At 41.6% G+C, this 27,500-nt stretch overlaps 3 protein-coding genes across 4 annotated transcripts in view; 2 read left to right on the forward strand and 1 right to left on the reverse strand.

Moving 5' to 3' along the window:
• The window catches only part of LOC139375435 (zinc finger protein 513), a 9,532-nt gene extending 8,051 nt beyond the window's left edge, over positions 1 to 1,481 (forward strand). For both annotated transcript variants that reach the window (XM_071117218.1, XM_071117219.1), the window contains exon 4: positions 1 to 1,481. This exon is cut by the window's left edge and continues 639 nt beyond it. In XM_071117218.1, the coding sequence (XP_070973319.1) occupies positions 1 to 125 (125 nt within the window). In that variant the 3' untranslated portion in view covers positions 126 to 1,481.
• Positions 1,482 to 5,031: 3,550 nt separating this feature from the next.
• On the forward strand, positions 5,032 to 10,504 carry LOC139374375 (phospholipase A and acyltransferase 1-like). Its single transcript, XM_071115418.1, has 5 exons — positions 5,032 to 5,105; positions 6,171 to 6,300; positions 6,579 to 6,667; positions 9,221 to 9,385; positions 9,548 to 10,504. The coding sequence occupies exons 1-5, from the start codon at positions 5,097 to 5,099 to the stop codon at positions 9,611 to 9,613; spliced, it is 459 nt and encodes a 152-aa protein (XP_070971519.1). The 5' UTR covers positions 5,032 to 5,096; the 3' UTR covers positions 9,614 to 10,504.
• A 6,513-nt stretch (positions 10,505 to 17,017) lies between these two features.
• The window catches only part of LOC139375437 (epoxide hydrolase 2, cytoplasmic), a 35,676-nt gene continuing 25,193 nt past the window's right edge, over positions 17,018 to 27,500 (reverse strand). Inside the window, exons 15-19 of the mRNA XM_071117220.1 lie at positions 27,296 to 27,398; positions 26,845 to 26,914; positions 26,682 to 26,762; positions 24,964 to 25,022; positions 17,018 to 18,317 (exon numbers count right to left, since the gene is read on the reverse strand). Coding sequence (XP_070973321.1) covers positions 18,233 to 18,317; positions 24,964 to 25,022; positions 26,682 to 26,762; positions 26,845 to 26,914; positions 27,296 to 27,398 — 398 coding nt within the window. The 3' untranslated portion in view covers positions 17,018 to 18,232. The remainder of the gene's footprint in view (positions 18,318 to 24,963; positions 25,023 to 26,681; positions 26,763 to 26,844; positions 26,915 to 27,295; positions 27,399 to 27,500) is intronic.

The raw sequence follows: 27,500 nt of genomic DNA on the forward strand, positions 1-27,500 counted from the left end.
GTGACTACACTACGGGACACTGGGACAACTACAAACGCCATCAGAGGAAACACGGACACAACACACACAGCTGGGACAAACACACACACCAGGACACTACAGCAGACAGCAACACACAGCACTGAGACACACCCACACACACACACTCCACTGAGACACACACACACACACACTCCACTGAGACACACACACACACACTCCACTGAGACACACACACACACACTCCACTGAGACACACACACTCCACTGAGAAACACACACAACACTGAGACACACACACACACACTCCACTGAGACACACACACACACACACACTCCACTGAGACACACACACACACACACTCCACTGAGACACACACACACACACACACACACCACTGAGACACACACACACCACTGAGACTGAGACACACACAGCACTGAGACACACACACACACACACACACACACACACACACACACACACACACACACAGCACTGAACTGAGACACACAGCACTGAGACACACACACATACACACACAGCACTGAGACACACACACAGCACTGACACATACACACACAGCACTGACACATACACACACACACACACACACCTCTCCCTGGTTATGGTTCCCTGTTCCTTGAATTCAGTGTTGGTCTGTGGTCGTGTGTGTGTGTGTGTGTGTGTGTGTGTGTGTGTGTGTGTGTGTGTGTGTGTGTGTGTGTGTGTGTGTGTGTGTGTGTGTGTGTGTGTGTGTGTGTGTGTTACAATGGTAACCCCCGACCCCTATCTCTGCTCTCCCTCAGAGGGGCGGGACTTATCTCAGGAACCTTTTAGAGGCGGAGCTACATGTGCTGGTTTCCTGGATCCGAACACTGCACTGGCCTTAGGGCATTAAATGGTGTGTCTGTGGGATTCAAGATTCAATCTTTTTTTTTAAAAATTTATGGTTAAATGTTGTTTTTAATAAAGTAGATGCGTTGTTTGAAAATTGTATGTTTTGATTGAGATTTAGGGCCATTTCTGAAATGTATATTCCAAAAACAACAAAAAAATAATCTGTAAAGAATGTAATTGTGAAACAGTTAAAGAGTTTATTTTTGCAACAAATTCTGATATATTTTAGTTGATTTGAACAATGTTTCTCAGAAAATAGTATTGCGTTGGCAGACATCACGTTGTATTCTCATTGGAGACGATGCCTAGCACACAGTAGTAGTTTCAAAATGTTTAGAAACAGAAATGGAGAGTTTGAAGTCTCGTCCCTTTGCTTCCATTTGGCTCTTCGTAAATACACCCCTGTTGATTGTAAGGCTACTCAGAACAGACAGGACCCCTGTTGATTGTAAGGCTACTCAGAGAACAGACAGGCACCCCTGTTGATTGTAAGGCTACTCAGAACAGACAGGACCCCTGTTGATTGTAAGGCTACTCAGAGAACAGACAGGACCCCTGTTGATTGTAAGGCTACTCAGAGAACAGACAGGACCCCTGCTGATTGTAAAGCTACTCAGAGAACAGACAGGAGCCCTGCTGATTGTAAGCCTACTCCGAGAACAGACAGGACCCCTGCTGATTGTAAGGCTACTCAGAGAACAGACAGGACCCCTGCTGATTGTAAGGCTACTCAGAACAGACAGGACCCCTGTTGATTGTACGGCTACTCAGAGAACAGACAGGACCCCTGTTGATTGTAAGGCTACTCAGAGAACAGACAGGACCCCTGTTGATTGTAAGGCTACTCAGAGAACAGACAGGACCCCTGTTGATTGTAATTCTACTCAGAGAACAGACAGGACCCCTGCTGATTGTAAGGCTACTCAGAACAGACAGGACCCCTGCTGATTGTAAGCCTACTCCGAGAACAGACAGGACCCCTGCTGATTGTAAGGCTACTCCGAGAACAGACAGGACCCCTGCTGATTGTAAGGCTACTCAGAGAACAGACAGGACCCCTGCCGATTGTAAGGCTACTCAGAACAGACAGGACCCCTGCTGATTGTAAGGCTACTCAGAGAACAGACAGAACCCCTGCCGATTGTAAGGCTACTCAGAACAGACAGGACCCCTGCTGATTGTAAGGCTACTCAGAGAACAGACAGGACCCCTGCTGATTGTAAGGCTACTCAGAGAACAGACAGGACCCCTGCTGATTGTAAGGCTACTCAGAGAACAGACAGGACCCCTGCTGATTGTAAGGCTACTCAGAGAACAGACAGGACCCCTGCTGATTGTAAGGCTACTCAGAGAACAGACAGGACCACATTAACTGTCTGTACATTGTGCCTTCTACATCTCTAGTACTGAAATAAAAACTTTTGACTGAAGTGTTTTGCTTTTTGTAGGTTTTGTACTCGTGATAGGAGTGGTGATGGTCGTCTATCTTTTGAGGTATGTCTTTCTGTCAAGTTAGATGATGATTAAATATATATATATATATATATATATATATGTACACACACACACACAGTCAGGTCCATAGGTATTTGGACAGTGACACAATTTGCATCGTTTTTGGGTCATTGTCCATCTGCACTGTGAAGCGCCGTCCAATGAGTTTTGAAGCTTTTTGGCTCCAAACACTTCAGAATTCATCCGGCTGTTTTTGTCAGCAGTCACATCATCACTAAATACAAGGGAAGCAGTTCCACTGGCAGCCATACATGCCCACGCCATAACACCACCTCCACCATGCTTCACAGATGAGGTGGTATGCTTCGGATCATGAGCAGTTCCTTCCCTTCTCCATACCACTACCTCCACCATGCTTCACAGATGAGGTGGTATGCTTCGGATCATAAGCAGTTCCTTCCCTTCTCCATACCACTACCTCCACCATGCTTCACAGATGAGGTGGTATGCTTCGGATCATGAGCAGTTCCTTCCCTTCTCCATACCACTACCTCCACCATGCTTCACAGATGAGGTGGTATGCTTCAGATGATGAGCAGTTCCTTCCCTTCTCCATAACTCTTCTCTTCCCATCATTCTGGTCCAAGTTTATCTTTGTCTCATCTTTTTATAGGATGTTGTTCCAGAACTGCAGGTTTAAAAAAAAATAAAAATTTTTTTGGAGCAAACTAATCTGGTCTTCCTGTTTTTGAGAAATGGTTTACATCTTGGGTATTTACTCTGGTGAAGTCTTCTCTTGATTGTTGACTTTGACGCAGATAGACCTTCCTCCTGGAGGGTGTTGTTGATCTGGCCGACTGTTGTAAAAAATGTTTTTTCTTCACCATGGAAACCATTCTGTCATCCACCACAGTTGTTTTCCGTGGTCTTCCGGGCCTTTTGTTGTTCCTGAGCTCACCAGTGGCCACACCTCATGTTTTTGCTATCACTCTGATGGGTTTGTTTTGATTTGTCAGCCTAACGGCTTGTTTCACTGGCAGTGACAGCTCTCTGGACTTCATATTGACGGTTTGTTTCACTGGCAGTGACAGCTCTTTAGACTTCATATTGAGGGTTTGTTTCACTGGCAGTGACAGCTCTCTGGACTTCATATTGAGGGTTTGTTTCACTGGCAGTGACAGCTCTCTGGACTTCATATTGAGAGTTTGTTTCACTGGCAGTGACAGCTCTCTGGACTTCATATTGACGGTTTGTTTCACTGGCAGTGACAGCTCTCTGGACTTCATATTGACGGTTTGTTTCACTGGCAGTGACAGCTCTCTGGACTTCATATTGAGGGTTTGTTTCACTGGCAGTGACAGCTCTCTGGACTTCATATTGACGGTTTGTTTCACTGGCAGTGACAGCTCTTTGGACTTCATATTGAGGGTTTGTTTCACTGGCAGTGACAGCTCTTTAGACTTCATATTGAGGGTTTGTTTCACTGGCAGTGACAGCTCTTTGGACTTCATATTGAGGGTTAACAGTAACAGATTCCAAATGCAAAAATGCCACACTTGAAATCAACCTTTTATCTGCTTACCAAATGAACTAATGAGGTAATAACACACACCTGGCCATGGAACACCTGAGCAACCAATTGTCCAAATTACTTTTGATCCCTTAGAAAGGGGGGAGGGCCACATATAAAAAGTGCTGTAATTTCTACACCGTTCACCCGATTTGGATGTAAATCCCCTCAAATTAAAGCTAAAAGTGCACTTTAAACTCACATGTCAACTCCAATATGCTGTTGTAGACAGCCAAAATAATAATAACTTGGTCAATGTCCAAATATTTATGGACCTGACTCTATATATCTATTTAGACGATGGTGATATATATATATATATATATACAGTACCAGTCAAAAGTTTGGACATTCAAGGGTTTTTATTTATTTTTTTTACTATTTTCTACATTGTGGAATCATAGTGAAAACATCAAAACTATGAAATAACACACATGGAATCATGCAGTAAACAAAAAAAAAGTGGAAAACAAAATCTGAATATATTTAATTAGCCAACCTTTGCCTTGATGACAGCTTCGCACACTCAGCTTCCCAGCTTTCTCAGCTTCCTCAGTTTCAGCACTTGATGGTTTTTGCGACTCCACTTGAAGGAACTTTCTTGAAATGTTCCATATTGTCTGACCTTCGTCTCTTAAAGTAATGATGGACTGTCGTTTCTCTTTGCTTATTTGAGCTGTTCTTGCCATAATATGGACTTGGACTTTTACCAAATAGGGCTATCTTCTGTATGCTACTAATTGTCTCAAACGCATTAAGAAGGAAAGAAATTCCACAAATTAACTTTTAACAAGGCACACCGGTTAATTGAAATGCATTCCAGGTGACAACCTCATGAAGCTGGTTGAGAGAATGCCAAGAGTGTGCAAAGCTGTCATCAAGGCAAATGGTGGCTACTTTGAAGAATCTCAAATATAAAATATATTTAGATTTATTGAACACATTTTTTGGTTACTACATGATTCCATATGTGTTATTTCTGTCTAGTTTAGGGTGTGTGTCAACAGGTGTTTCCTGATGAAGAAGAATAGAATAGAATTTAATGCGGGGGGGGGGGGGGGGGGGTCATATTGTCAGGGTCCCCTATGCAAAACATGACTGAGATAATCTCTCAGATCATCTCCACATGCTCTTTTGTCTGTGTGTGACCTGATTTTCAACGCACACAGAAGAACCAACACAGCTAACACCATGGGCCTGGTACGATGCTACTTTTCTGTTATTATAGTCAGATCATTCCTGTACCTGGTAGGATACTTCATCATATAATTTCTATACCTGTTAGGATACTTGAGATCATTTCTATACCTGGTAGGATACTTCATCATATCATTTCTATACCTGGTAGGATACTTCATCATATCATTTTTATACCTGGTAGGATACTTGAGATCATTTCTATACCTGGTAGGATACTTCATCATATCATTTCTATACCTGGTAGGATACTTCATCATATCATTTCTATACCTGGTAGGATACTTCATCATATCATTTTTATACCTGGTAGGATACTTGAGATCATTTCTATACCTGGTAGGATACTTCATCATATCATTTCTATACCTGGTAGGATACTTCAGACCATTTCTGTACCTGGTAGGATACTTCATCATATAATTTCTATACCTGGTAGGATACCTCAGATCATTACTATACCTGGTAGGATACCTCAGATCATTACTATACCTGGTAGGATACCTCAGATCATTTCTATACCTGGTAGGATACTTGAGATCATTTCTATACCTGGTAGGATACTTCATCGTATCATATGATTAGATGGTATACTGTTATTGTGTTAGGTCTGCTCTGTGATCTGACATTCTATAGTTTTTTATCATGAATGTTAGACTCTGATTCTGTAATGACTTCAGTTTAGAGGAAATACCGATCTGTAGCACTAGCAGCTAACATTTACTAACAACACAACAACTGTAGTGGGTGGGTGGGTGGGGGTGGGGGGGGGGGGTTGGTTCTGAGTTTGGGGTTGTGTGTGTGTGTGAGTGAGTGAGTGAGTGAGTGAGTGAGTGAGTGAGACAGTGAGTGAGACAGTGAGTGAGACAGTGAGTGAGACTGTGTCTCAGTCTCTCTCTCTGCCTTGTAGGGGAGTTCTCATCCAAAGTGAGTGAGTGAGTGGGTGAGACTGTGTCTCAGTGTCTCTCTCTGCCTTGTAGGGGAGTTCTCATCCAAAGTGAGTGAGTGAGACTGTGAGTGAGACAGTGAGTGAGACAGTGTCTCAGTCTCTCTCTCTCTGCCTTGTAGGGGAGTTCTCATCCAAAGCCGTTCCCAGGAGACATCTTGGAGTTTCCTCGGAATAAATACTTCTCCCATTTCGGAATTTACTACGGAGAGAGAGATGGAGTGCCCTACGTAGCACATCTCACCTGCAGAGGTCTGTCTATATATATACACACACACACACAGTCTTGTACAGCTCACCTTGTGTGGACACACAATTCAGTCCAATTAAAATTCCTATTTTCCCCTAACCCCTAACTCTAACCCCCCCAGAAATAGCATTTGACCTTGTGGGGATTTACAAAATGTCCCCAGTTGGTCACATTTTTGTTACTTTACTATTCTAGTGGGGACTTCTGGTCCCCACAAGTATAGTTAAACACGTCCACACACACACACTATGCTGTACTGACTGACTGTGTGTGTGTTCAGACTCGGAGACGAAGCTCCTGCTTTTTGGTCGAGCCCTGAAGTCAGAGGTCAAACTGGACCCAGTGGAGGTGGTGGGACAGAGATACAAGGTAACACACTCAGGGGTCCAGGGTAGCCTAGTGGGCTAGAGTGTTGGGCTAGTAACCGAAAGGTTGTAAGTTCAAATCCCTGAGCTGATAAGGTACAAGTCTGTCGTTCTGCCCCAGAACAGACAGTTAACTAACCCACTGTTCCTAGGCCGTCATTGAAAATAAGAATTTGTTCTTAACTGACTTGCCTAGGTCATATAAAGGTAAAATAAAAAAACAGGTAAATATTTAGATTATTCTAGATTGTATGTGTATGTGAGGTCATAGCTCCTTCAACCATGTGTATGTGAGGTCCTAGCTCCTTCAACCATGTGTATGAGGTCATAGCTCCTTCAACCATGTGTATGTGAGGTCATAGCTCCTTCAACCATGTGTATGTGAGGTCATAGATCCTTCAACCATGTGTATGTGAGGTCATAGATCCTCTAACCATGTGTATGTGAGGTCATAGATCCTTCAACCATGTGTATGTGAGGTCATAGCTCCTTCAACCATGTGTATGTGAGGTCATAGATCCTCTAACCATGTGTATGTGAGGTCATAGCTCCTTCAACCATGTGTATGTGAGGTCATAGCTCCTTCAACCATGTGTATGTGAGGTCATATCTCCTTCAACCATGTGTATGTGAGGTCATAGATCCTCTAACCATGTGTATGTGAGGTCATAGATCCTTCAACCATGTGTATGTGAGGTCATAGATCCTCTAACCATGTGTATGTGAGGTCATAGCTCCTTCAACCATGTGTATGTGAGGTCATAGCTCCTTCAACCATGTGTATGTGAGGTCATGTCTCCTTCAACCATGTGTATGTGAGGTCATAGATCCTCTAACCATGTGTATGTGAGGTCATAGATCCTTCAACCATGTGTATGTGAGGTCATAGCTCCTTCAACCATGTGTATGTGAGGTCATAGATCCTCTAACCATGTGTATGTGAGGTCATAGCTCCTTCAACCATGTGTATGTGAGGTCATAGCTCCTTCAACCATGTGTATGTGAGGTCATATCTCCTTCAACCATGTGTATGTGAGGTCATAGATCCTCTAACCATGTGTATGTGAGGTCATAGATCCTTCAACCATGTGTATGTGAGGTCATAGATCCTCTAACCATGTGTATGTGAGGTCATAGCTCCTTCAACCATGTGTATGTGAGGTCATAGCTCCTTCAACCATGTGTATGTGAGGTCATGTCTCCTTCAACCATGTGTATGTGAGGTCATAGCTCCTTCAACCATGTGTATGTGAGGTCATATCTCCTTCAACCATGTGTATGTGAGGTCATAGCTCCTTCAACCATGTGTATGTGAGGTCATAGATCCTTCAACCATGTGTATGTGAGGTCATAGATCCTCTAACCATGTGTATGTGAGGTCATAGATCCTTCAACCATGTGTATGTGAGGTCATAGATCCTCTAACCATGTGTATGTGAGGTCATAGCTCCTTCAACCATGTGTATGTGAGGTCATAGCTCCTTCAACCATGTGTATGTGAGGTCATGTCTCCTTCAACCATGTGTATGTGAGGTCATAGCTCCTTCAACCATGTGTATGTGAGGTCATAGCTCCTTCAACCATGTGTATGTGAGGTCATAGCTCCTTCAACCATGTGTATGTGAGGTCATAGATCCTTCAACCATGTGTATGTGAGGTCATAGATCCTCTAACCATGTGTATGTGAGGTCATAGATCCTTCAACCATGTGTATGTGAGGTCATAGATCCTCTAACCATGTGTATGTGAGGTCATAGCTCCTTCAACCATGTGTATGTGAGGTCATAGCTCCTTCAACCATGTGTATGTGAGGTCATGTCTCCTTCAACCATGTGTATGTGAGGTCATAGCTCCTTCAACCATGTGTATGTGAGGTCATAGCTCCTTCAACCATGTGTATGTGAGGTCATAGCTTCTTCAACCATGTGTATGTGAGGTCATAGATCCTCTAACCATGTGTATGTGAGGTCATATCTCCTTCAACCATGTGTATGTGAGGTCATAGATCCTCTAACCATGTGTATGTGAGGTCATAGCTCCTTCAACCATGTGTATGTGAGGTCATAGCTCCTTCAACCATGTGTATGTGAGGTCATAGCTCCTCTTACCATGTGTATGTGAGGTCATAGCTCCTTCAACCATGTGTAGGTGAGGTCATAGCTCCTTCAACCATGTGTATGTGAGGTCATAGCTCCTCTTACCATGTGTATGTGAGGTCATAGCTCCTTCAACCATGTGTAGGTGAGGTCATAGCTCCTTCAACCATGTGTATGTTAGGTCATAGCTCCTCTTACCATGTGTATGTGAGGTCATAGCTCCTTCAACCATGTGTAGGTGAGGTCATAGCTCCTTCAACCATGTGTATGTGAGGTCATAGCTCCTCTTACCATGTGTATGTGAGGTCATAGCTCCTCTTACCAATGTGTATGTGAGGTCATAGCTCCTTCAACCATGTGTAGGTGAGTTCATAGCTCCTTCAACCATGTGTATGTGAGGTCATAGCTCCTTCAACCATGTGTATGTGCGGTCATAGCTCCTCTTACCATGTGTACTGTAGGTGAGGAACATGCTGGATGAGATCCATCCTCCCAGGGACTTCTACTCTGTGGTGAAGCCTGCTATAGACGATATGATGGGTAAGGATATCACCTTCGACATCTTGTTCCACAACTCTGAACACCAGGCCACGCTCTTCAGATATGGGCTCAAGAAGTCTACACAGGTAAGGGAAGGGGTGGTGAGAGTCTTTGATGGTGGTACGATGTGCAACAATGTCTGGTGTGGTTGGTTGTAGATTGAAAAGGTCTGTTGTGATTGGTTGTAGATTGAAAAGGTATGTTGTGATTGGTTACAGATTGAAAAGGTCTGTTGTGATTGGTTACAGATTGAGAAGGTCTACATCCAGATCCTGCCCACCTGGAAGGAGCTGTTTAAGAAGAGGAAGTTGTAACAATGACTACAACAGCAGCTGTGCTCTAGAACTCTGCCCACAGTCTGACTCCCCCCCCCCCCCCCCCCCCTTTCCCTGGACCTCATGCTGGGCCATCACCTTTCTTACACCAGTACACTCATTTTAAATCCTTGAGGGAGAATCATCTGTCGTTCTACTCCTCACCAGCAGAGGAAACCAAAACAACTACCATCCTGAAGTCTGGCCAACTTACGTTCTGTTTTGCTACACTGCGGTGAGGATGGTGTGGATCAGCCTACGGATTCCTGCTAATGAGGAACAAGGAGAATCATAGCAGATTGGAATGTATAGTTAAAATAGTATTTAACTCCAGTGTAGTGTACAACCCCAGTGTAGTGTATAACTCCAGTGTAGTATATAACTCCAGTGTAGTGTACAACCCCAGTGTAGTATATAACTCCAGTGTAGTGTATAATAACTCCAGTGTAGTGTACAACTCCAGTGTAGTGTACAACCCCAGTGTAGTGTATAACTCCAGTGTAGTGTACAACCCCAGTGTATAATAACTCCAGTGTAGTGTATAATAACTCCAGTGTAGTGTACAACTCCAGTGTAGTGTACAACCCCAGTGTAGTGTATAACTCCAGTGTAGTGTACAACCCCAGTGTATAATAACTCCAGTGTAGTGTACAACTCCAGTGTAGTGTACAACCCCAGTGTAGTGTACAACTCCAGTGTAGTGTACAACCCCAGTGTAGTGTATAATAACTCCAGTGTAGTATATAACTCCAGTGTAGTGTACAACTCCAGTGTAGTGTATAATAACTCCAGTGTAGTATATAACTCCAGTGTAGTGTACAACCCCAGTGTAGTATATAACTCCAGTGTAGTGTATAATAACTCCAGTGTAGTGTACAACTCCAGTGTAGTGTACAACCCCAGTGTAGTATATAACTCCAGTGCAGTGTATAATAACTCCAGTGTAGTGTACAACTCCAGTGTAGTATATAATAACTCCAGTGTAGTATAACTCCAGTGTAGTATATAATAACTCCAGTGTAGTGTATAATAACTCCAGTGTAGTATATAACTCCAGTGTAGTATATAATAACCCCAGTGTAGTGTATAATAACCCCAGTGTAGTGTATAACTCCAGTGTAGTATATAATAACTTCAGTGTAGTGTATAATAACTCCAGCCTAGTGTATAACTCCAGTGTAGTGTATAATAACTCCAGTGTAGTGTATAACTCCAGTGTAGTATATAATAACTCCAGTGTAGTGTATAACTCCAGTGTAGTATATAATAACTCCAGTGTAGTATATAATAACTCCAGTGTAGTGTATAACTCCAGTGTAGTATATAATAACTACAGTGTAGTGTATAATAACTCCAGTGTAGTGTATAATAACTCCAGTGTAGTGTATAATAACTCCAGTGTAGTGTATAACTCCAGTGTAGTGTATAATAACTCCAGTGTAGTGTATAACTCCAGTGTAGTGTATAATAACTCCAGTGTAGTGTATAACTCCAGTGTAGTATATAATAACTCCAGTGTAGTGTATAACTCCAGTGTAGTATATAATAACTCCAGTGTAGTGTATAACTCCAGTGTAGTATATAATAACTACAGTGTAGTGTATAACTCCAGTGTAGTGTATAACTCCAGTGTAGTATATAATAACTCCAGTGTAGTGTATAATAACTCCAGTGTAGTGTATAATAACTCCAGTGTAGTGTATAATAACTCCAGTGTAGTGTATAACTCCAGTGTAGTGTATAATAACTCCAGTGTAGTGTATAACTCCAGTGTAGTGTATAATAACTCCAGTGTAGTGTATAACTCCAGTGTAGTGTATAACAACTACAGTGTAGTGTATAACTCCAGTGTAGTGTATAACTCCAGTGTAGTATATAATAACTCCAGTGTAGTGTATAATAACTCCAGTGTAGTGTATAACTCCAGTGTAGTGTATAACTCCAGTGTAGTATATAATAACTCCAGTGTAGTGTATAATAACTCCAGTGTAGTGTATAACTCCAGTGTAGTGTATAACAACTACAGTGTAGTGTATAACTCCAGTGTAGTGTATAACTCCAGTGTAGTGTATAATAACTCCAGTGTAGTGTATAACTCCAGTGTAGTGTATAATTCCAGTGTAGTGTATAATAACTCCAGTGTAGTGTATAATAACTCCAGTGTAGTGTATAACTCCAGTGTAGTGTATAACTCCAGTGTAGTGTATAATAACTCCAGTGTAGTGTATAATAACTCCAGTGTGGTATATAATAACTCCAGTGTAGTTCATAATAACTCCAGTGTAGTGTATAACTCCAGTGTAGTGTATAACTCCAGTGTAGTGTATAATAACTCCAGTGTAGTGTATAACTCCAGTGTAGTGTATAACTCCAGTGTAGTGTATAATAACTCCAGTGTAGTGTATAATAACTCCAGTGTAGTGTATAATAACTCCAGTGTGGTATATAATAACTCCAGTGTAGTGTATAACTCCAGTGTAGTGTATAATAACTCCAGTGTAGTGTATAATAACTCCAGTGTGGTATATAATAACTCCAGTGTAGTTTATAATAACTCCAGTGTAGTGTATAACTCCAGTGTAGTTTATAATAACTCCAGTGTAGTGTATAACTCCAGTGTAGTGTATAATAACTCCAGTGTAGTGTATAACTCCAGTGTAGTGTATAACTCCAGTGTAGTGTATAATAACTCCAGTGTAGTGTATAATAACTCCAGTGTAGTGTATAATAACTCCAGTGTAGTATATAACTCCAGTGTAGTGTATAACTCCAGTGTAGTGTATAATAACTCCAGTGTAGTGTATAATAACTCCAGTGTGGTATATAATAACTCCAGTGTAGTTTATAATAACTCCAGTGTAGTGTATAACTCCAGTGTAGTTTATAATAACTCCAGTGTAGTGTATAACTCCAGCCCAGTCTGCTAATATCGGGTCATGTTATCTTCCATTTTAGTTTTTACTTTCAGGTTGAACATTATCTAGATTATATAAAACGGCATTGTTGGTTGAGGGCTTGTAAGTAAGCATTTCACGGTAAGATCTACCTACACCTGTTGTATTCGGCGTATGTGACTAATAAAATTTTATTTAAATAAAGTAAAATAATTTCCCTGTTTCCTCTGTGTCTGTGTGTCAGAGAACGAGAGAGAAAGAGAGAGAAAGAGAGGGAGAAAGAGAGAGGGAGAGAGAGGAGAGAGAGAAAGGAGCGAGAAGGAGGAGAGAGAAAGAGAGAGAAAGAGGCAGGGGTTGAGAGTATGGGTTTTACGTCTTCAGTTTTAAGGGATGAGTGTGAAATAATATGAGATGGAATGCAATTGTTGTTATTGTGATGTGGTCGAATGAAACAATGGGGAAAGTATGAATCTGTTGTGTTTGTGTTCTGGGGAATGAAAAGACATGGCACAATAAAGGAAGGCATTTATTTACAAATATCATTGCATTTTCAACGCCCTTCTTTCCTTATGTTAATAAGTGTGCTGTTATGAATGTGTGTTATGAATGTGTTATGAATGTGTGTATAGCATCGTGGAGGAAAGCTGGAAAATTCATCTGCAATAACATTTCCTGAAGCATAAATATAAAAAGTTGTTGGATCACGCGGTCCCTCCTCGCTGTGCATCAGTGGTCCCAGTGGGTCTAGAAACATTGGTGGTATTGATCCACAGTCAAGTCCTAACACCATCGCCTACTGGTTTGTGTCAGGTGACCTGACAGAGAGTGACCTGACAGAGAGTGAGAGAGTGACCTAACAGAGAGTGACCTGTCACACCCACAGCTGCTCAGTCTTGAAGACAGAGAGTGACCTGACAGAGAGTGACCTAACAAGAAAGTGACCTGACAGAGAGTGGGGGTTCTATTTAAATGCTGAGTCTAAAACACACGCAGACAGAAGAGAGGGACTGTGTGTGGTAGAGATACTTTGCTAAACATACTGTGGACTAGGAATATGCTAATGATGTACATAGGAATATATTAATGGTGTACATAGGAACATGCTAATGGTGTACATAGGAATATGCTAATGGGGTACATAGGAATATGCTAATGGTGGACATAGGAATATGCTAATGGTGTACATAGGAATATGCTAATCAGTTGGTCTGTCCTTATAATGTCAGGTTAGGGGTGGGGTCATGCTCTGTGGCTGAGAGAGAGAGAGAGAGAGAGAGAGAGAGAGAGAGAGAGAAATAGATAGAGATCAACAGAAAGAGATAGTAGCTAGAGAAAGACAGAGAGAGCTAGATAGAGAAAGAGAGAGAGATAAACAGAAAGAAATATATAGTAGCTAGAGAGAGAAATAGATAAACAGAAAGAGATAGATAGTAGCTAGAGAAAGCGAGAGATAGATAAACAGAAAGAGATAGATACTAGCTAGAGACAGAGAGAGATCGATAATCAGAAAGGGGGATAGACCTCAGTGACAGAGAGATAGATAAACAGAAAGGGGGATAGACCTCAGTGACAGAGAGAGATAGATAAACAGAGAGATTGACCTCAGTGACAGAGAAAGAGAGATAGATAAACAGAAAGAGAGATAGACCTCAGTGACAGAGAGATAGATAAACAGAAAGAGAGATAGACCTCAGTGACAGAGAGATAGATAAACAGAAAGAGAGATTGACCTCAGTGACAGAGAGAGAGAGATAAACAGAAAGAGAGATTGACCTCAGTGACAGAGAGAGAAAGATTATGGTTGTGAGGTCTGGGGTCCGCTCACCAACCAAGACTTCACAAAATGGGACAAACACCAAATTGAGACTCTGCACGCAGAATTCTGCAAAAATATCCTCCGTGTACAACGTAGAACACCAAATAACGCATGCAGAGCAGAATTAGGCCGATACCCACTAATTATCAAAATCCAGAAAAGAGCCGTTAAATTCTATAACCACTTAAAAGGAAGCGATTCCCAAACCTTCCACAACAAAGCCATCACCTACAGAGAGATGAACCTGGAGAATAGTCCCCTAAGCAAGCTGGTCCTGGGGCTCTGTTCACAAACACAAACACACCCTACAGAGCCCCAGGACAGCAGCACAATTAGACCCAACCAAATCATGAGAAAACAAAAAGATAATTACTTGACACATTGGAAAGAATTAACAAAAAAACAGAGCAAACTAGAATGCTATTTGGCCCTACACAGAGAGTACACAGCGGCAGAATACCTGACCACTGTGACTGACCCAAAATTAAGGAAAGCTTTGACTATGTATAGACTCAGTGAGCATAGCCTTGCTATTGAGAAAGGCAGCCGTAGGCAGACATGGCTCTCAAGAGAAGACAGGCTATGTGCTCACTGCCCACAAAATGAGGTGGAAACTGAGCTGCACTTCCTAACCTCCTGCCCAATGTATGACCATATTAGAGAGACATATTTCCCTCAGATTACACAGATCCACAAAGAATTCGAAAACAAATCCAATTTTGATAAACTCCCATATCTACTGGGTCAAATTCCACAGTGTGCCATCACAGCAGCAATATTTGTGACCTGTTGCCACGAGAAAAGGGCAACCAGTGAAGAACACACACCATTGTAAATACAACCCATATTTATGCTTATTTATTTTATCTTGTGTCCTTTAACCATTTGTACATTGTTAAAACACTGTATATATATAATATGACATTTGTAATGTCTTTATTGTTTTGAAACTTCTGTATGTGTAATGTTTACTGTTAATTTTAATTGTTTATTTCACTTTATATATTTACTTTATATATTATCTACCTCACTTAACACATGTTTCCCATGCCAATAAAACCCTTGAATTGAATTGAATTGATAAACAGAAAGAGAGATTTACCTCAGTGACAGAGAGATAGATAAACAGAAAGAGAGATTGACCTCAGTGACAGAGAGAGAGATAAACAGAAAGAGAGATAGACCTCAGTGACAAATCAAATCAAATCAAATCAAATTTTATTTGTCACATACACATGGTTAGCAGATGTTAATGCGAGTGTAGCGAAATGCTTGTGCTTCTAGTTCCGACAATGCAGTAATAACCAACAAGTAATCTAAAAACTGCATAGTTTCCTAGGAACGCGAAGCGAGGCGGCCATCTCTGTCGGCGCCGGAAGAGAGTGGGTGAGTGTCGCTGGGTTACAGAACCAGTGTGACGCTGTCTAAATCATCACCCACTAATCTCCTCCTGTCTCACCCAGCCCTCAACCTTTCTCACAGCCAGTTTAATAGTATGAAGCCCAGTGCAGGAAAAATACCATTAAAATAGGAATTCAATCAACAGGAGAACACACAGTCTACAGAAAACCTCAAATTATAATTGTTGAATAATAATGACATTATAGTTATTAGCTAGTAGGCATATTCAAAGTTAAGTTATGGTAGAAGACAAGCTAATAATAACTAATATAAACTGGGTGGTTCGAGGCATGAATGCTGATTGGTTGACAGCCGTGGTATATCAGACCGTATACCACAGGTTAGGACAAAACATGTATTTTTACTGCTCTAATTACGTTGGTAACCAGTTTATAATAGCAATAAGGCACCTCGGGGGTGTGTGGTATATGGCCAATATACCACGGCTAAAGGGCTGTATCCAAGCACTCCGTGTGGCATCGTGCCTAAGAACAACCCTTAGCCGTGGTATATTGGCCATATACCCACACCTCCCCGGTCCTTATTGGTTAATTATATCCCTGCCCGTGTGGATAAAATATACTCAAGACAGGCAGTCCACAAAGTAGCCTAACCACAACATATCAAATAGAAAGGGATACATCGATTGTTGCATCATCACTGGTGGACAGACTCTGTCAACATAAATGCTACCATTGATCTGTTTTTATACTTAGGGCCCACGATAGCTAACGACCAGAAATAGATCCAATGTTTGAGTTTTTTCCATCACTGGTTATTTAGACAAATCACAATTTCAAAGGGTTTTAGTATCTTTTGAATTTTGTAAAAGGGGGGGAGGGGCATTTGTCCTTAACTTCAAAAGAGAGAGGGTGGAGCTCCTAGATCCGGTTCTAGCATCTCTTCATATCTTCTCCTAACATGTGTGGACCCAGAACTTAACCGAGCAGCTGACCAATTACGCAAGACTTTAGTTCTGTGTTCTCGGAGGATACATTTTTGCAAAACGAGAATGGAACATTGCTGCTCACAACTGCACAGATATACACAACATTACCACACTGTTTTTATCTGCATATATTAAATCGTCACTTTCTCACGAAATGTCTCATTTAAAGGGGAAGTTTTGAGACCTCGTGCTAGAAGTGTTGTGTTTTTTTTTGCCCAATGTGGGTGTATCTCTTCAGAAGAGTCAAGCGTTGTCTGTATCAATAATCAATCATTATGAATGCTCAGCCTATTCCCTAGTGCACTAGAAAGTGCATTTTCAAAAGTAGTACACTTAAAGGGGAATAAATTGTCAATCAATCAAATTTATTTTATAAAGCCCTTTTTACATCAGCAGTTGTCACCAAGTGCTTTGCAGATGTCCAGGCTAACAGAGAGCAAGCAATGTTGAGGCAGAAGCAAAGTTGAAAAACCTCTCAAGAAGGAAAGTTAGCATTTATTGGGATGACTCGTGTTCCGGAGGCAGCTCTGCAGGGTGGTCACTAGCTGGCACAGTCACAATGTTATAGAACCTAACCTTAAGCACACTGTAACCTTTTGCCCAACGTTCAATTATATACTGAACAATGAAGTGTTGGTCCCATGTTTCATGAGCTTAAATAAAAGATCTCAGAAACGTTCCCTATGCAAACAAAAACACATTTCTCCTAAATTTTGTCCACAAATTTGTTTACATCCCTGTTAGTCAGCATTTCTCCGTTGCCAAGATAATCCATCCACCTGACAGGTGTGGCTTATCAAAAAGCTGATTAAAAAGTATGATCATTACACAGGTGCACCTTGTGCTGGGGACAATAAAAAGCGACTCTAAAATGTGCAGTTTTGTCACAAAACTATGCCACAGATGTCTCAAATTTTGAGTGAATGTGCAATTAACATGCAAACTATAGGAATATCCACCAGAGCTGTTGCCAGATAATTGAATGTTAATTTCTCTACCAAAGCCGCCTCCAACATTGTTGTAGAGAATTTGGCAGTCACAACCGCAGACCATGTGTAACCACGCCAGCCCAAGACCTCCACATCCGGCTTCTTCATCTCGTCTGAGACAAGCCACCCCCGGACAGCTGATGAAACTGAGGAGTATTTCTGTCAGTAATAAAGCCCTTTTGTGGGGGAAAAACTAATTCTGATTGGCTGGGCCTGGCTCCCCAGTGGGTGGGCCTGGCTGCCAAGTGGGTGGGCCTTACGACCCTGCCCAGTCATGTGAAATCCATACATTAGGGCCTAACAAATGTATTTAAATGGACTGATTTCCTTATTTGAACTTTAACTCAGTAAAATCTTTGAAATTGTTAGATGTCACGTTTATATTTTTGTTCAGTATATATATATATTTTTATATAGCCAATTTTGACTTTGCAGCTGGCCCATCTCGTGCAAATTGCTCAGTTCTGCCTCCAGGACTAGACTCATCCCAATAAACGTCAACCTGCAGGAACCAAGGAAGAAACCTAGAGAGGAACCAGGCTCCGAGGAGTGGCCAGTCATGGTAACTGATCACAGCTTGGGTGTCACGGCAACCCCCATGTTGCTGTGAGTGTCCTTCAGCCATGAGATCAGAATGTTGTTCAGCTCAGATGGCCTGAAAAAACACACACACACACACACACACACACACACACACACACACACACACACACACACTATAAACACCCAAGGTATGCCTAATCTATCTGCCAATATACACAAATATTTTTGCTAATACACAACAGTTTATACCACAAAAAGGACCAACTGATTTAGACACAGCGTTGTTGACATGCAGAGCAGCAGTTGTGACCCCTTAACTTTTAACCCCGATCTGACCCCGTCATCCTCAGCAGAGCTTTAAATCAGGAGTCAGATGTGAGTATACTTCTGTGGCCAGTTTAATTTTTTTTTTTTTATCTATCTGGATTTCAGGTAGGATTAAATGCAAAGAAATAGAATAAATAAAATGGACGAATCATTGACTTCAGTGGGGGACCCCCATTCTATTCATTATATTTCTATGTATGTAAATCCTATACTAGAAATGGGGATATAGATGGAAGCAGAATAAGGCAGGGTAGCCTAGTGGTTAGAGTGTAGAGGCGGCAGTGTAGCCTAGTGGTTAGAGTGTAGAGGCGGCAGTGTAGCCTAGTGGTTAGAGTGTTGGACTAGTCACCGAAAGGTTGCAAGTTCAAACCCCCGAGCTGACAAGGTACACATCTGTTGTTCTGCCCCTGAACAGGCAGTTAAACCACTGTTTCTAGGCCGTCATTAAAAATAAGAATTTGTTCTTAACCGACTTGCCTAGTTAAATAAAAAAATAAAAACAATTGTGTAGGCTGACAGCAACAGTCATAAAATCTGATTAAAAAAATGAACCCTAACATTTGACATTACAGTTATTTAGCAGACACTCTTATCCAGAGTGACTTACACGAGCAATTAAGGTTAACTGCCTTGCTCAAGGGCACATCAACACAATTTTCACCTAATCGGGATTCAAACCTGCGACCTTTCAGGAAGGGAAAGGGGAATACCTAGTCAGTTGTACAACTGAATGCATTCAACTGAAATGTGTCTTTCGCATTTCACCCAAACCCCTCAATCAGAGAGGGGCAGGGGGCTGCCTTAACCGACACATGGGGAGTAGTTGTTGTTGGGGTGTTTACTGCCTTCCACATTGACGGCTCTGGGATTCAAACCAGCAAACTTTCGGTTACTGGCCCAACGCTCTTAACCGCAAAGTCAAATGCTATTTCTAGGCGGTTTAGGGTTAAGTTTAAAATTAGTGTCAGGGTTAGAATTAGGTTTAGGGTTAAGGTTAGAATTAGTGTCAGGGTTAGAATTAGGTTTTGGGTTAAGATTAGAATTAGTGTCAGGGTTAGAATTAGGTTTAGGGTTAAGATTAGAATTAGTGTCAGGGTTAGAATTAGGTTTAGGGTTAAGATTAGAATTAGTGTCAGGGTTAGAATTAGGTTTAGGGTTAAGATTAGAATTAGTGTCAGGGTTAGAATTAGGTTTAGGGTTAAGATTAGAATTAGTGACAGGGTTAGAATTAGGTTTAGGGTTAAGGTTAGAATTAGTGTCAGGGTTAGAATTAGGTTTGGGGTTAAGGTTAGAATTAGTGTCAGGTTTAGAATTAGGTTTAGGATTAAGGCTTCCGAGTGGCGCAGTGGTTCACGGCACTGCATCTCAGTGCTCGAGGCGTCACTACAGACACCCCGGTTTGATTCCAAGCTGTATCACAACCGGCCGTGATTGGGAGTCCCATTGGGTTTGGCCAGTGTCGGCCAATACTGTAAATAAGAATTTGTTCTTAACTGACTTGCCTAGTTAAATAAAGGTTAAATATATTTTTCAAATAAAAAAATGAGGCCAGGTTTTCAGGTTAGGTCTAGGCTTAGAGTAAGGGTACGGGTTAGGGTGATGGGTTAAGGAAAATAGGATTTTGAATGGGACTGAATTGTGTGTCTCCACAAGGTTAGTTGCACAAGACTGTGTGTGTGTTTTGTATTTAGTGCTGAGCGATTAGTGGTTTTTGAGATCGGTTCAATTTCGGTTATAAAAAATAATCACAGATTTCAATTAAAAACATGAATTAATGCATTATGAAAAAATGTAATGATTTTACAGTATTTGAGATATTGTTTTTTTAATTTTAGCGCTTCCCTCAGTCATCACCTGCCTTCATCCTGACACTGGGTTGCTATAACAACACATGATGTTAGTGAATGACCATTAATGCTTATCACTTATTAAACAGAATTGATTCACATTACATACTTTAATGCCTACTGCCTACTGGAGAACTTATTTGTATTGCTTTTCATCTTTTTAATGACTTTATCTTATTAACACTGTGTTCTAGCTAGCTATTTGTGTAGGTAGTTATCAAGTAAACACAATGATAGGCAGACACCCTGGTATATATTTGTATATATTATTACATAACTTCGTTTTTATTTGATAACTTAATAATTGTTTAAATTCATGAATAAAGTCATCTCATATCTTCTCAGGCAGTAGCAGCCAGCGACCCATCTAATGTCAGCGAGTCTACGAGTAATCATATTGAGCTATGCTAGTAGCTAGCCGTCTGACAAAATCATTTTCACTAGTTCTTCAAAGTAGACAACGCATACAGTACCTTGAGGAAATACCCCTTGACTTATTCCACAATTTGTTGAGTTAAAGCCTGACGACTGTAGCTCTGGTCCTGGTTTGTTACATACCTCAAACACATTGTTTTGTACACTTCTTTCACTACAACAAACAAATCTTTAAAGAGCTTTAGCCCCACAGCTTTAGTTGTAAAGTTACCATCTGAATTCAAAGTGGATTCAATGGAGAGAAAAAAATGTATCACCCATCAGACAGTAGCTCATAATCACAAAGTGATGACATGTTTTTAGAAAATCCTTCAGATTTACTGATAATGCAATACAGAAATATCTAATTTACATACAGTACTAGTCAAAAGTTTGGACACACCTGCTCATTCAAGGGTTTTTCTTTATTTGTACTATTTTCTACATTGTAGAATAATAGTGAAGACATCAAAACAATAAAATAACACATGAAATCATGAAGTAACCAAAAGTAGCCACCCTCTGCCTTGACAGCTTTGCACACTCTTGGCATTCTCTCAACCAGCTTCATGAGGCAGTCACCTGGATTGCATTTCAATTAACAGGTGTGCTTTGTATGGTGGAAATTACAAGCCTACGTTATAATACTATCATTGCATCAAATGGTTGTGTTATGCAACAGAATATTATATATTATAACTCTCTATTGTGTCTGTGTGAACTGAAAGTGGGCCCCTGACAGGAGATTTACGAGGTCTTTGGGGATTCCACATTTCATCTCCGCTTTCCAGAGCATGAGTTAATGTTTCTGTTCTATACGGTACCAGGGAGACATGGCTCCAGTATGGGGTTGGGGGGGAGGGGGGGGGGGGGAGGCAGACACTGGTCTCTACACAATGAAAACGCTTTTTACAGCTGATCCTGTCTGCTGTGATTTATTTTATACATATATATATTTATTTTATACTAATTCTTATTTTTTTATTTTATACTATACTATATTTTATACTAATCCTAACCTTGTGATCCATTCCATACATCTGTTGTGTGTTATGTAAACTGAAGGAGGATGGATTTTGATATAAAATGCTGTGGCCCAAACCAGCTGGTTGAGTTCTCAGTGATCACCTCCAGGGTTGATTACTGACCAGCTGGTTGAGTTCTCAGTGATCACCTCCAGGGGTGATTACAGACCAGCTGGTTGAGTTCTCAGTGATCACCTCTAGGGGTGATTACTGACCAGCTGGTTGAGTTCTCAGTGATCACCTCCAGGGGTGATGACCGACCAGCTGGTTGAGTTCTCATTGATCACCTCCAGGGGTGATGACCGACCAGCTGGTTGAGTTCTCAGTGATCACCTCCAGGGGTGATGACCGACCAGCTCCATTACTGCAGTAATTAAATAATACAGTTTGATTGTTTTGAAGAAATCTAAAGTCTCTCCTTTTGATTACAATAACTCCACCACACTTGTTAAAAAGTTAATTTGTGGAATTTCTTTCTTTCTTAATGCATTTGAGCCAATCAGGTATGAGTGGTATACAGAAGATACCCCTATTTGTGGTCATATTATGGCAAGCAAAGAGAAATGACAGTCCATCATTACTTTAAGACATGGCTACTTTGAAGAATCTCAAATATAACTTTTTTTGGGTAATACATAAGTCCATGTGTTATTTCATAGTTTTGATGTCTTGACTATTATTCTACAATGTGGAAAAACTCTGGCATTAGTAGGTGTGTCCAAACGTTTGACTGGTACTGTACATGGATAGGACCAAGGAAGGGTAGAAAACAATTTCTAGAGTGTTGAAAGTTTCCAAGAGCATAGTGGTCTCCATCATTGAGAAAGTGAAAAAATATGTAACTACCCAGACTCCCTAGAGCTGGCCGTCTGACCAAACTGATCAACCGGGCAAGAAGAACCTTGGTCAGGGAGGTGACCAAGAACCCAACGACCACTCTGACAGAACTACAGAGTTCCTTGGTTGAGCTGGGAGAACCTGCCAGAAGGACAACAGTCTCTACACCACTTCACCAATCTGGGGTTTATGGGAGAGTGGCCAGACGGAAGCCACGGCTGAGAAAAAGGCACATGAACTCCGCCTGGAGTTTGTAAAAAGGCACATGAACTCCGCCTGGAGTTTGTAAAAAGGCAAGACTCTGAAAGACTGAGAGCATAAGGCGAAGGATAATGTGGTCTGATGAGACAAAAATTTGACTCTTTGGCCTGAATGCAAAGACCTACTGTATGTCTGGAGAAAACAAGGCACAGCTCATCACCCATCGAACACCACCACTACCGTGAAGCAAGGTGGTGGCAGCATCATGCTATGGGGATTCTTTTCAGTGGAAGGGACTGGGAGACTGGCAAGGATAGAGGGAGCAATGAATGGAGACAAATACGGGCAAATCCTTGATGAAAATGTACATTTCAACAGGACAATGACTCCAAGCATACAGCCAAAGCAATGCTGGAAGGCTTCAGAAGAAGATTGGGAAAGTCCTTGAGTGAAGAATAGAATCCCATTGAAAATCTGTGGAAAAACTTGAAGATTGCTGGTCAATGCCGCTCCCCATCTAACTCAACAGAGCTTGAAAAATTCTGCAAGGAAAATGGGGAGAAAATCTCCAAATCCAGATGTTCAAAGCTAATACAGACTGTTAATACCCAAGACTGTTAAGCTGATACAGACATACCCAAGATGACTAAAGCTGATCCAGACATACCCAAGACGACTCAAAGCTGATCCAGACATACCCAAGACGACTCAAAGCTGATCCAGACATACCCAAGACGACTCAAAGCTGATCCAGACATACCCAAGACGACTCAAAGCTGATCCAGACATACCCAAGATGACTCAAAGCTGATCCAGACATACGCAAGACGACTCAAAGCTGATACAGACACACCCAAGATGATGACTCAAAACTGATACAGACATACCCAAGACGACTCAAAACTGATACAGACATTCCCAAGACGACTCAAAGCTGATAGACATACCCAAGACGACTCAAAACTGATCCAGACATACCCAAGACGACTCAAAGCTGATAGACATACCCAAGATGACTCAAAGCTGATACAGACATACCCAAGACGACTCAAAACTGATCCAGACATACCCAAGATGACTCAAAGCTGATAGACATACCCAATACGACTCAAAGCTGATACAGACATACCCAAGACGACTCAAAACTGATCCAGACATACCCAAGACAACTCCAAGCTGATCCAGACATACCCAAGACGACTCAAAACTGATCCAGACATACCCAAGATGACTCAAAGCTGATCCAGACATACCCAAGACGACTCCAAGCTGATCCAGACATACCCAAGACGACTCCAAGCTGATCCAGACATACCCAAGACGACTCCAAGCTGATCCAGACATACCCAAGACAACTCCAAGCTGATCCAGACATACCCAAGACGACTCCAAGCTGATCCAGACATACCCAAGACGACTCAAAGCTGATCCAGACATACCCAAGACAACTCCAAGCTGATCCAGACATACCCAAGACAACTCCAAGCTGATCCAGACATACCCAAGACAACTCCAAGCTGATCCAGACATACCCAAGACTGTAAAGCTGTAAACGCCGCCAAAGGTGCTTCTACAAAGTATTGACTCAGGGGTGTGAATACTTATGTAAATGAGATATTTCTGAATTCCATAAATAAATACATTTGCAAACATTTCTAAAAAACATTACTTTGTCATATATATGGTGTATCGTGTGTAGATGGGTGAGAAAAAATATTGTATCCATTTTGAATTCAGGCTGTAACACAACAAAATGTGGAATAAGTCAAGGGGATACTTTCTGAAGGCTCTGAAAATAGAACTCAAGTAATTGAACCGACATCGATCAATTAGTTGTTTATTAATCGTTCAGCACTAGTGTTTGTGTGTGTGGAGGGGGGGGTTACTGAGGTCAACAAGGACAGATGGTTAAAAGGTTGACACTATGAAACACACACGCAAGGACAAGGACAAACACACACACAAGGGGCAAGGACAAAACACACACGCAGGGGCAAGGACAAACACACACGCAGGGGCAAGGACAAACACACACACGCAGGGGCAAGGACAAAACACACACGCAGGGGCAAGTACAAAACACACACGCAAACAAATTGTGGCCCACCTTTCCATCTGGGTCCAGTGTCCACACTCCTCAATGTGTCCTCTGGTGAGGTTGGGGATCTGAAACACACAGACCTGACACATTGACGTATATAACACACACACAAACGTGTCTGCTTACAATGTGTGTGTGTGTTTATGTGTATGTGTGTGTGCTGCGTGTCTGTCTGTCTGTCTGTCTGTCTGTCTGTCTGTACGTGAGTGAGTATACGTGCGTCAAATCAAAGTTTATTTCTCGTTTTCACAGGATACAACAGGTGCAAAACCATTCAGCGATGCTCTCCTAACATATGATCTCCTAACATATGATCTCCTAACATATGATCTCCTAACATATGATCTCCTAACATATGATCTCCTAACCTATGATCTCCTAACCTATGATCTCCTAACCTATGATCTCCTAACCTATGATCTCCTAACCTATGATCTCCTAACATATGATCTCCTAACATATGATCTCCTAACATATGATCTCCTAACATATGATCTCCTAACCTATGATCTCCTAACCTATGATCTCCTAACCTATGATCTCCTAACCTATGATCTCCTAACCTATGATCTCCTCACATATGATCTCCTAACCTATGATCTCCTAACCTATGATCTCCTAACCTATGATCTCCTAACCTATGATCTCCTAACCTATGATCTCCTAACATATGATCTCCTAACCTATGATCTCCTAACCTATGATCTCCTAACCTATGATCCCCTAACCTATGATCTCCTAACCTATGATCTCCTAACATATGATCTCCTAACATATGCTCTCCTAACATATGATCTCCTAACATATGATCTCCTAACCTATGATCTCCTAACCTATGATCTCCTAACCTATGATCTCCTACCATATGATCTCCTAACCTATGATCTCCTAACCTATGATCTCCTAACCTATGATCTCCTAACCTATGATCTCCTAACCTATGATCTCATAACCTATGATCTCCTAACATATGATCTCCTAACATATGATCTCCTAACATATGATCTCCTAACATATGATCTCCTAACCTATGATCTCCTAACCTATGATCTCCTAACCTATGATCTCCTAACATATGATCTCCTAACATATGATCTCCTAACATATGATCTCCTAACCTATGACCTCCTAACATATGATCTCTTAACCTATGATCTCATAACCTATGATCTCCTAACATATGATCTCCTAACCTATGATCTCCTAACCTATAATCTCCTTACTTATGATCTCCTAACCTATGATCTCCTAACCTATGATCTCCTAACCTATGATCTCCTAACCTATGATCTCCTTACATATGATCTCCTTACCTATGATCTCTTAACCTATGATCTCCTAACATATGATCTCCTAACATATGCTCTCCTAACATATGATCTCCTAACATATGATCTCCTAACCTATGATCTCCTAACCTATGATCTCCTACCATATGATCTCCTAACCTATGATCTCCTAACATATGATCTCCTAACCTATGATCTCCTAACCTATGATCTCCTTACATATGATCTCCTTACCTATGATCTCCTAACCTATAATCTCCTAACCTATGATCTCCTAACATATGATCTCCTAACCTATGATCTCATAACCTATGATCTCCTAACATATGATCTCCTAACATATGATCTCCTCAGTCTGTCTGTGTGTTTCTGTGTGTGTCAGTCTGTGTGTTTCTGTGTGTGTCAGTTTGTGTGTGTGTGTGTGTGTGTTATCACCATGTTTTCCATTCCCCTGGAGAAGACAGGCAGCAGAACAGGATCTTTACCCGCGGTCACCATGAGAGCTGGCATCAAGAGCTACAGACAGACACACACACAGGAAAAGTGTAATTTATCAACATACTGTATAACTGTGTCAACGTAACACACGCACCCCTACCTTAGCTCTGGGTCGGGAGCAAAGCCATTTCCAGTTGCTCACAACATTACGGTACCAGTTCAGCGGCCCTCTGGAAAAACACACAACACTGTCACTCATTTATCCTCCTCCTCCTCTTCCAACTCTCCTCCTCCTCCTCTTCCACCTCTCCTCCTCCTCTTCCAACTATCCTCTTCCACCTCTCCTCCTCCTCTTCCACCTCCTCTACCTCTCCTCCTCCTCGACATCCACCACTCCTCCTTCTCCTCCACCTCTCCCTCTTCCTCTACCTCCTCTTCCACCTCTCCTCCTCCTCCTTTTCCTCTCCTCTTCCTCCTCTACCTCCTCCTCCACCTCTCCCACTTCCTCCCCCCCTTCTTCATCCTCCTACTCCCCTTCCCTCCCCTCATCCCCTCTATTTCTTATTCCATCCTCCACCCTCTCTCTTCGTTGCCAGTGTGTGTGTGTATACCTGAATCCCTTGTCTTTGAACTGAGTGATGTAGAACTGCAGAGCAGTCTCACTGAGGATAGAACTCCTGGGTATCTCGTCTGGTAGTCCTACGAACAGACCACCTAGACACACACACACACACACACACACACACACACACACACACACACACACACACACACACGTATTTATTATTTATCCTCCAATCAGAATGTCAGTTTAAC

This window comes from Oncorhynchus clarkii, chromosome 19 (assembly GCF_045791955.1).
Source record: "Oncorhynchus clarkii lewisi isolate Uvic-CL-2024 chromosome 19, UVic_Ocla_1.0, whole genome shotgun sequence".
Taxonomy (NCBI): Eukaryota; Metazoa; Chordata; class Actinopteri; order Salmoniformes; family Salmonidae; genus Oncorhynchus; species Oncorhynchus clarkii.

Bases quoted from the DNA above. Each gene is read 5' to 3' on its own strand.
- LOC139374375 (XM_071115418.1), top strand. The intron at 6,301-6,578 runs GTCTGTCTATAT...GTGTGTGTTCAG, and splicing joins AGCACATCTCACCTGCAGAG to ACTCGGAGACGAAGCTCCTG. The intron at 9,386-9,547 runs GTAAGGGAAGGG...GATTGGTTACAG, and splicing joins GGCTCAAGAAGTCTACACAG to ATTGAGAAGGTCTACATCCA.